Raw genomic sequence first — 10,018 nt, 5'->3', positions numbered from 1 at the left:
ATGCGTATGTTTCAGCACTGGGGGGAGGCCTGACAGCCAGCAAGCTCACTCTGGTAAGCGTCTAATGAGTCTCTTGATAAATGGTTGGAAGTGTTGCATTCTTGCGTACGCCCTGGCGTGGGGTCGTAAGACGCCGCGTGTGGGATGAGTGTGTGTTTAAATTCACTTGCAATCCAGGCTGTCCTCAAACATTTGTTGATGTTTCTCTCTCTCTCTCTCTCTCTCTCTCTCTCTCCTTCTCTCTCATAGGTGGATCTTGCGAGCTCAGGGAAAGTAAGTCCCTTGGCCATTTCTCAATCTCTCTGTATACACAAACACACACTGAAACACACACACACACACACACACACACTCCCACAGTTACACCAATGCACTCGTTTATAAGCACAAAGCTAGACACACAGTCTTAAACACACACACACACAAATCACACAGAGAAAACTTTGTATGCATAAGTACACTCAAATGATTAAGTACCTCCAGACATCCATACTGCGCGGAGTAAGGATAATTACAAGAATGATAACACAACGTCTTTGTGATTGCCTCTGACGTCGGTCGTCTGTTTAACGTAGCCTGAGCGATAACAGGTCTTAATGCACAGAACAGTGATGTAATGCTAATTGACAGGAATGTACTGTTCCTCTTGGCCCTGTGACATGTGAGTCTATGGGACGCTCTTGTGTCCAATCCCGTAGGCTCGCAGTCGCAGTAACGCTGCCCTGGAAGTCAAGAGGTGTTTCCAAACAGTCCCGGAAAACCCACAGGAGGCCAAAACTCTCAAGCGGTCCCTCACAATATTTGGAAATGTGAGTCACATTTCTCTCGTGTTTTCGCAAAACTCCCCTTGTTTTGATTGAAACATCCACCCTCCCTGCGCAATTTGCTAATCGGAGGTTATGGCACGTTCACCAAAAAACGAGCGCACACATCAGTCTGTGCAGCGGAGGGGATAATCACATGCAGCCCGCTGCTTTGAGTTGTCCCCCCTCACAGGTCAGGCTTCATGCTGTCATCTTACAGCTGTCATTTTAGACCCCCACTCGTCTGCCCTTCTCCCCCCTCCCTGCCCACTCAGGAAATTATGTAAAGGGTTAAACATCTCTCTCCTTTGGAGAGGGACGTGTCAAGTCCAACAAAGTGAACGCGATTTAAGGAGGATATATTGGCCCCATCTCCATGGCAACCTGCAGATAAGAGGAGGCCCATTCTTTCCCCTGTGGAATGCTTCTTTGAGTGTAACGAGCAAGGGAAAACACAATGAACATTCCCCGGCTTGAATGAAGGTGGCTTATACAGAGAAGGGGATAAGGCAAGAGAGGGTGAAAGGAATTTTTGGTCCCCCCCCCCCCTTCTTTCCTTTTTAAAGTAATACTACGCTGCAGATTGACTGGCTTTCCCTCAGTGAGGATTGGAGAAGAAGCCCATATGGATTTTGTAGATACAACAAGGTTTTGACATTTGTATTGAACTGCAAGGAGCATGTTTGACATGTGTTGAATATATTATTTCACTCTGATGTTACGTTTGTGCAAGTGCATGAAAGTGGCTTACGCGACTTCCTGATTCCACACTGTTTCTGTGAGGTTGTGTTTGAACGCGCTCCATGGCGACATGGTTTCTTCGTTCTTTGATTTTATTCCATTTCATTTCAGGTCATCTTCGCCCTCAGCATGGCTGGTTGCCACCATGTTCCTTACAGAGAGTCAAAGCTCACCCGGGTTCTGAGAGACTGGTAAGAAGCAGACTCCTACACTGTCTACTAACACAATGAGGGAGTTAGTTCTACTTGCTTTAAGGCACGGCAAATGACACCTTACATCAATATAGTCTTCATTTGCTTTATTCTACGTTGCATTCCCAATCAGCCATTGCCTGAATTTGCACTGACATATTACTTGATGCAAGCTACAAACTCATTTGACTCTTCAACACCATGGTCTTTTTCTTGGATTGTCATACGCAGCCTGGGAGGAAACTGCCGGATGTCTCTGATCGTCACGGTGTCTCCCCACTTGTCCTCAGTCACTGAGACTCTAAGCAGCCTGCAGTTTGCCTCTCGGGCTATGGCCATCCCTGGAAGACCAGTCCAGCGCTCACAGCTGCAGTGTGCCCTCGTCCAGGTACAGAAACAGTGTTAGAACATAGCATTTGCAAAAACCAAATATGCTGTTCGGTTCAATTCACACAGTTTGAATGTGTGTGTTGGCTATAAAAAAAATAATGTGCCGTGCTCAGGTGTCACATTTCCACCTCAGAGCTAATTTCACGTCTGTGTTTTTGCTTATTAAAGTATTGAAGTTCTCACGAGCTCTACAGCATGCTGTTTTTACGGGCCTGTGGTAATATGACCATGCCGTTGGGGAAGTGTGAGTGCGAGGTGGCTCTCTGTCTCACACAGGTGCAGAGCGCGGTGACGGAGCGGAGCGTGCCCGCTGCGAACAGACAGCACACACACACACCGTTCAGCGGGGACAAAAGGGTGCGTACTGTGGAGCCCAGCTTGAACAGCCAAGACCCAGAAGTTTGTCTTCTCAAGTGTTCTCACACACGCATGGAGGGCTCATAAAGCTTAATGTGGAGACCCCCCACCAGCCTCGGCCTGTCCCACCCATCCCAGTGTGCGTGTGTGTGTGTGTTTGTGTGTGTGTGCGTGTGTGTGTGTGTGTGCGTGCGTGTGCTTTTATGGGAATTTTTTAGTTTCCGTGGCCATTCCCCAAAGCTACAGGCTTTTATTTCCCCAGCAGCGACAGCACAGAGGACCATAAACAGGCTGCATGCTGGCCTTAGGGGAGTGTGTGTGTGTGTGTGTGTGTGGGGGGAGACAGGGAGAACTTCTACAGATGAGGGGCCAGCCAAAAATGAAACAGGTGTACTTGACATAGTATACAGAATAGGGTTGAATAGATGATTGTTCTTTGCATTTGTCCTTTACATCAGATTAAGGTATTGTATGAAATACGATTGTATGAAATACATTATGTGTCAGTGAGTCAGAGCTGGGCACTGTGTAACTATGCAGAGAATAATGTCTGGTGAGGTGACAGTGTGGTGTGGTATGAGTCATGGCATGTGATGATGAAGTCTGCACCGTACTCTTCTACTGTGCCTTTTGTTCAGCCCACGGCTCAGACCTGCCTGCCTCCCATCCCGTCCGGCCCGTCCTCCCCTCCGTTCCGGCCCGGCCACAGGCAGCCGGATGATCCCGAGCAGAAAGCGTTCCTGCCCCATCTGGAGAAACAGAGCCAGTACGAGGGCAGCTGTGGCGGCAGCCACTTTGGGTTTCCTGCAGGAAGAGGAGGACACTGTCCGCCAGAGGAGCGGGCAGCAGTTGGAGGAAGGACCACGGAGAGCAGGGCGTCTCGCGTGCTCTCCTCCCGCCCGCGGTCCTACTCCAGCAGCCTGTCCGGGCCACTCCCTCTGCCCCAGGACGGAGGAGGAGGAGGAGGAGGAGGAGGCGGCGCGGGAAGGGAGAAGGTGGTGTACCCTTCCCCACGACGCTCTGTGGAGAGACTATCCGCCTCCTCCTCCTCCGCCTCCGCTATGGGTCCATGTGCTCCCGCGTCCCTCTCCAGCGCTCCTGCCGAGTGCCCCAACTGCAAGAGGGAGAGGAAGATCAGGGAGGAGTACGACAAGTTCATCGTTCAGGCGCGCAGGGACAGAGACTCCCTCAACCAGAGAGTGGCAGAGCTGGAGGCCAGGCTCCTGACGAGAGGAGCAGAGAGAGAGGAGGAGGAGGAGGAGCAGGAGAGGGAGAAGGAAGAACACGAGCAAAGAGAGGAGGAGGAGGAGGAAGAGGCCATGGAGATTTCAAGATGTAACACAGCTGAGATACCTGTCAATGCAGAGGTAGTTTTAATACTCAGTTGAGAACTCAGATAAACTACCAAACTATAGATCTTTAACAGAATTTCAGGGGTTTATTCTGTGGCTGAGCTTGTTTTGTGTGTGCCCTTGTGTTTGGGTAGGAGCAGACACCAGGCTCTGCTGAATCTCCACAGGACATGGAGTCTCTGAGAGAAGATGTGGAGTCTCTGAGAGATGATCCGACGAGAGAGGAGACTCGGGGAGAGGCAGTGAGCTCCACGCTCAACGGAAAACGACTCCTTCAGCTGGAGAAAGAGAGCAACCAGCTTAAAGGGCAGATCGTGAGTGCATAGAGGTCATCAAGAAGACACTTAAGCAACAGTTTTCACCTCTCTATTCTTAGTTTCTTTTTCTATTGCTCCATCCTTCTCTTGTCTAACTCCTCTTTTTCCTCCAATCTTCCTCCCAATTCCATGTCTCTGGTTATCTGCTGTTTGACCTTCTTCTTCTTCTTCTTCTTCTTCTTCTGCTCTCCCTCTCTTCATAGCTGGCCTTGCAGCGGGAGCTGGAGGTGTCCCGTGAGCAGCTGGATCAGAGCGCGGCGCGGGAGAAGCTCCGGAGCGAGCGCTTGCACGGCGAGCAGGCCAAGGCTGCCCAGGACACACAGGGGCTTCAAACGCAGCTGAACCAGGCCAGGCAGCAGACGGTAGGCTCCAGAGCACAGGAAGCGCCCTTAATCACAGCAACACAATTAAGCCCCCCACAACACAGGAAGAAGAGGATGCAGAGACAGCCTGGCTCCCGCCTGAGCCAAACTCATTCCACACTCTCGTTTTTTACTTGTGTTGTTTTTTTTTTTTAGCTGACGCAGAGATGCAACTGGGAGAGTATTCTAGCAGAACCGCTAGTCGAAGAGAGAGTTGTAGTTTAAACAAATAAAAGTGTGCTGATTGTGTTATCTGAGAGGCTTCCCATCTCTCTTCACCTTTAAGGAGAGCTTGCTGTCAGAGCTGCGGAGTTCCAAGGCAGAGCACGAGAGATTTAAAGAGAATGTTGCCCTGACTGTGGCGCAGCTTCAGAAAGATAAGGTGCCCTGCCTGTCTTTCATTCTCACATCAGCCCTGTTTTTATTCTACTGTTGGCTTTACTCAAGCGTGTGAATGTGTCAATGATCGTTTTGTGTGTTTTTCTAAAAGGATGATTTGATGTCCAATCTTGATGAAGTAAGAGAATGTTATGAAAAGGTAAGCTGCATGCTCAATATTGAAATGAATACTTAGGGAAAGATTATTCTCAGAATCATAAAAATATATTTTTTTAAATCTTAGTGAGAAGCAGTTATATTCCCATGGCATGAGAATCAGAGAACTAGTTATAGAGTAGATCAACCATGATAGAATGTGTGTTTGCTTCCCCCTACAGGTGAAATCTGAGAATGCTGTTCTCAGTGAGAGAGTGGAGACTCTGAAGAGAGAGGCGAACCATGGTCTCCATGGAAACTCAGGGCCCTCTCATGTCCACACAGTCACGACCAACACTGAAATGCTGGTGGTGTCCCACCACGTGTCCCAGCAGTGTTCGGGGGGGGTGAACACAGGCAGGAGCAACACACACACACACACACATACACACACACACACACACACACACACACAGAGACACACACAGAGAGACACACACATACAAACTGACTAATACAAATTTAGTATATTTGATGTTGATAACATCAACACGTTCTAGGTATTAAATATTATGTGTTGATTGAAATTATGTGATTTTGCACATTTTTGTGCTGAGTTATTACATGCAAGGTTTATTTAAATGTGTGTAGATCACAAGTTGAATAAGAGCCATCACAATTTCATTTTTGGCTCATTTTTCACTGTGCGCAGACAGCAAATGCTGCTATACCAGCTGCAGTGGCTTCCAGGAGAGACCTGTGCCTCCGTCTCCAGAGAAACCACCAGAGGACAGGACCGAACAGGAACCCAGTCCACTCAGAACCGAACCACCAGAGGACCCAGAGAACGGGACCGAACAGGAACCCAGTCTACTCAAGACCAAAGATGCCTTCAAGCAACTGTGAGTCATGCGCTACTCAGATCCAGGAAACTGACGTGGAACAAATCACTTCTCGTCAGGACATTAGCCTCAATTAAAAATGTAGAAATCAGCCTGATGGCTCTCTACTACCCTGCAGTATCTACCAGCTCTCTTGACGTCCATGCAGTGTAACGCAACATTTAGCACAGACCTAGCACAGAAATATAATTTACCGCTGTTACCTAGGGTTTATATTACATATAGGTTATGTATAATATTATATATATTTATTTCATTGGCCTGTTTCTGAGCAGGAGGAGGGAGCACAGCCTGTTGCTGGATGTGATGCTGGTCCTGTACAAGAGGGAGTGGTTCGCCCAGGAGGCCGTGCCCTACGTCCGACGCACGCTCAGCAAGTGTGGGATGAAGGTGGATGAGATGAACTGAATAAGATGGAGTTGAAGAAGATGGAGTGAAAGAAGGACATGACAGAAAAACTCAAAACTCAGTACATTGCTTTATGTATATCACTGTCCCCTGATCAGTACATCACTCATATGTATCACTGTCCCTTGATATCTGCAACACACAGAACCTGATGTCTGTAATCACTGAGTGAGTTTGTGTCATTTAGGAGTTTACTGAGTGGCATCACAAAACCTTTATTTGTAAAAAGCTACTTTGAGTTAGTTTACAGAATTCCTGTTGAACACATTGTATATTGAACATTAAGATCGTTGCTTTATTTTGCACATGAAAAACATATACGGACATGTACCTCGATAAAAAACTAAAATCTAAAACTTGAATTTTGAAGTATCTACTTCACCTATATACATACATATATACGTACTGTGCATGAACCTTGATTTCTAACCTTGATTATAGTTTCGTACAGGCCTGTCGGATCAAATGTCAGCCTTCCTATTTTCCTGTAGCAAGTGCTGTCAGTGCATAACCAGTGCGCTGCGTACTGCCATAACAATGCCCCCGCCGGCTCTCACACACTGATGTAGTCGCTCTTGCCAGTTGGCAGCTGCTCCTGGCTGACAGAGAAAGAGGAAGCCAGGTTCAGACTGATGCTGGTGCGCCGGATGGGTGGATGTAGGACCAGTCCCTCTCCCTGCCCCCCTCCCTGCCCCTCCGCACCCCCTGGTCTCCCCCTCCCTGCCCCCCCGCACCCCCCCGGTCTCCCCCTCCACCAGCAGCCCTTTGCTTGCCAGCGACGGCTTCCTCCTCAGCCTCCAGTTACTGCATAGTATCGGCGTCTCCGCTCCATCCGTGGACTCATCCGCTCCATGTTCTCCATCCTCAGACTTCTCTTCCGTTTCCTCCTCCTCCACCTCCACACCGCCCCTCTCGTCCTCCAGCCTCCCTGTGTGTTTGAGGCGCTCTCTGCTCACGTCTGGCCCGCGGTGCTGCTCCTCGCCTCTGCTGTGCGTTTCTGTAGCCCCGAACAGGTGGTAGTCGTCGGAGGCGGCCCTGTAGAGCCGGGGAAGAGGCCTGGCCTTGAAGACCCAGCGCTCCTCCCTGGAGGTCGGCCTGCTGAGGACCGCCTCCAGCCTCACCTCCCTCTTCCTGCGCTCGCGCTCGATGAAACTGAAGGGCTCCGGTGAAATATCTCGGCTGCCGCCGGTGCGCCGGTTGGTGCCCGGGTCGGCACGAGCGGCGCGGTCCAGAGAGGTCGTTCGGCTCCTGCCGCCGGCGGCGCGCTGGCTGAAGACCTCGCTCAGGGGCGGGCGCGTGCGTGGCGGCGGCGCGGGCGTGGCGCGGAACTGGCGCCGGCACTCGCGCAGCTCCGTCAGCTCCTTGCGCAGCAGCGTGTTCTCCAGCTCCACCTCGGAGCGCGTCTTCTGGTTCCGCCGCTTCTTGTCGTCCTCTCGCAGCATCATCTTGAAGGGCTTGGGCACGGTCACCTTGGCGATCCTGCTGGAAGGTTCTGCCCCCGGGGGCCGTCTGCTGGGGGCCCTCGGCTGGTGTTTTGCGGCGGCGCTGGCTGGCTTGGAGGCGGCCCATCGTTCTGGCTGCGCTCGTGGCTTTGAACTCTTAGCCTCATCTCTGACTCCACTGCTCTGTCTGCTAGCTTGCCCAGCTGCCTCCTCCTCCTTCTCCTCCTCCTCCTTCTCCTCCTTCTTCTCCTTCTTCTCCTTCTTCTCCTTCTCTACCTTCATCTCCCGGCTCCCAGATATGTCTGACTTGCTGACCGAGTTCTGCTGAAGCTTTATGTCCTGTCTGGGGATGGTGTTAGTCCCTCGCTTGGCTGGCAAAGACTCATCCGCTTCCTGAGCACTGAAGAGATAATCAGATAACCGTCAGACTTTACAACTGGGATCATTCAAGGTTACTTACAATTGAAGTAGCACAACAGGTGTTACCTTTGACTCAAAGCATGGAAAGAAACAATACTAATATGTTCACAACTGCTGAAGACTTTTTGTCACCATCATAGCAGGATAATGGTGATATCACTTCCAACATTCAACATTATTCTAGTGCTTTTACAGTGGGTAATGAAATGGATAATGAATGAATTGGTAACTCAATCCTAAAAGTGCAGTGTTCACTTTCTCCACACACATACCTGTCTATTTCATCTTTATCGCTCATCTGAGCCTCTTGAGACGCCTTGCCCTTGCTAGCGCTCAGCTCGTTCAGGTACATGACGTCCAGGTGTGCTATGTTCTGCAGGTGCATTCTCTTCAGAGCCTCCAGTTGAGAGTAGTAGTCCTGGTTGGAGAGGCTCTGATACTCCGCACCGCACTGGTCAAAGTCCTGAGGAAGTGAGGGGAGACAGAGGGGATACATGCCCCAGGAAACCATGACGACACTGGAAGTTCTAAATGTAAATGCTCAATCTAAAGGTTCAGTGTCACATTTTTGTGGTCAGAACATAAATTGCTGCTGACTGACCATGATAATGTAATGATGGGGAAACACAACGAAAGGATATTCCAAAAGATAGACACAGTTGACCTTTCCATTATATACAGCCTGTTAAGAATCAAGATATAGAGCACTTAAAATGGGGGGGGGTCACTGTTCTGACTGTAACAGTGACATCTTTATTTTTGTTCATTGACAACAAAAGACTGCACCCCTATTCAGTTTGTCCTTCCTTGAGTTAAACCATGAAAGACAGTGCTAATGAATACACTCTCACTCTCACTCTGCACTTTTCTTACTATATTTGAACCGGAAGGAAGGACTTCTGCAAGACACACTGAATATAACCATAAGAGAGCACCTCCTGTGGCCCTGCCAGCCCCCGTTTGTGAGAGCGGAACCTGTGGTGCCAGGCTGGTCACCTCCCTCACCTCTCCTTCCTCCTCCTCCTCCTCTCCCTCGCCACCCAGGCAGTACTCCAGCTCCCCTCCGTACAGTGCCCATACCTCGCTGGCCTGCAGCTTGGGCGTCTGCACCATCGCCGACATCTCCAGCTCATCCAAGCGCCCAACAATCTTCAAACTGGCAAATGCTCCGTCAGGATTCTCCCTCTCTTCTGGAGCAGGTGATACGAAACCTGACAGGTAGCTTCGAAAGCAAGCACACTGCTCCGCAGAAATCACTAGAGTGCTCTTTAATGTGAGATTATGCCATTACCCCCTCCCGTACGCACCGACACATGGTCTCTCCTCCCCTACTGCTGTTTGACGGTAGAGATGTGAGAGGACTACAGCCAGAGACACCAAACCTCCATATGCTATTCTCTGGCTTTGGGGCAGTATCAAGCCAGCAGACATGATTTGAAGTGAGAGGGCCCATTACATGTCACTTAATCAGCTTTAGAGATTACGTCCATTAATTACAGTGAGTGTTGAGTGTTGATCTCAATGACCTGGTCACGGCATTGCACACTATGCAGACAACGGATTGACTGGTTTGCACATTACTACAGATCAGCCGGGAACTTTCAGTAGCTGAAACGAAAGTAGGCTATTCAGCAGAACTGACGGCAGCGTATGTAAAGGTTTGGAGTATTTGAAAGGATAAGAAGAGACACTTGACCCCCTGTGTTTGTTGTGTGCTCGAGGCTTGTACTGCTGATATAATATGGGAGAGTTCCCAAGACCTTTCTCTTCGTCTCAGGTGCTCAACTATCGGTCATTTTTTTTCATTTACTATCGGTGAATTATTCAATCTTCTGTTTTTCCACCCAGCGTCACACAAC

The 10,018-nt window shown here is 49.7% G+C and overlaps 2 protein-coding genes across 2 annotated transcripts; one reads left to right on the top strand and one right to left on the bottom strand.

Annotated features, from left to right (window-relative positions):
- Positions 1 to 3,078: 3,078 nt before the first annotated feature.
- On the top strand, positions 3,079 to 6,626 carry LOC122130106 (coiled-coil domain-containing protein 6-like). Its single transcript, XM_042704797.1, has 9 exons — positions 3,079 to 3,696; positions 3,787 to 3,849; positions 3,969 to 4,148; positions 4,355 to 4,513; positions 4,800 to 4,895; positions 5,004 to 5,051; positions 5,230 to 5,404; positions 5,700 to 5,889; positions 6,165 to 6,626. The coding sequence occupies exons 1-9, from the start codon at positions 3,079 to 3,081 to the stop codon at positions 6,295 to 6,297; spliced, it is 1,662 nt and encodes a 553-aa protein (XP_042560731.1). The 3' UTR covers positions 6,298 to 6,626.
- Positions 6,627 to 6,850: 224 nt separating this feature from the next.
- Positions 6,851 to 9,595, bottom strand: LOC122130105 (trichohyalin-like). Its single transcript, XM_042704796.1, has 4 exons — positions 9,240 to 9,595; positions 8,432 to 8,622; positions 7,000 to 8,139; positions 6,851 to 6,896 (listed from the first exon to the last, which is right to left on the bottom strand). The coding sequence occupies exons 1-4, from the start codon at positions 9,279 to 9,281 to the stop codon at positions 6,851 to 6,853; spliced, it is 1,419 nt and encodes a 472-aa protein (XP_042560730.1). The 5' UTR covers positions 9,282 to 9,595.
- Between the last annotated feature and the right edge of the window lie 423 nt (positions 9,596 to 10,018).

Source organism: Clupea harengus, unplaced genomic scaffold (genome assembly GCF_900700415.2).
Source record: "Clupea harengus unplaced genomic scaffold, Ch_v2.0.2, whole genome shotgun sequence".
Classification (NCBI taxonomy): domain Eukaryota; kingdom Metazoa; phylum Chordata; class Actinopteri; order Clupeiformes; family Clupeidae; genus Clupea; species Clupea harengus.
Note: the sequence above shows the minus strand (reverse complement) of the source record. Positions and strands in the feature narration are given on the sequence as shown.

Coding starts and splice junctions, on each gene's coding strand:
- LOC122130106 (XM_042704797.1), top strand. CDS start 3,079: ATGAAGTCTGCACCGTACTCTTCTACTGTGCCTTTTGTTCAGCCCACG. Junction 3,697..3,786: donor AGAGAGTGGCAGAGCTGGAG/GCCAGGCTCCTG, acceptor AGAGAGGAGGAG/GAGGAGGAAGAGGCCATGGA. Junction 5,890..6,164: donor AAAGATGCCTTCAAGCAACT/GTGAGTCATGCG, acceptor GTTTCTGAGCAG/GAGGAGGGAGCACAGCCTGT.
- LOC122130105 (XM_042704796.1), bottom strand. CDS start 9,281: ATGTCGGCGATGGTGCAGACGCCCAAGCTGCAGGCCAGCGAG. Junction 8,623..9,239: donor CCAAGCTGCAGGCCAGCGAG/GTATGGGCACTG, acceptor TCACTTCCTCAG/GACTTTGACCAGTGCGGTGC. Junction 6,897..6,999: donor AGGGAGGGGGAGACCAGGGG/GTGCGGAGGGGC, acceptor TTTCTCTGTCAG/CCAGGAGCAGCTGCCAACTG.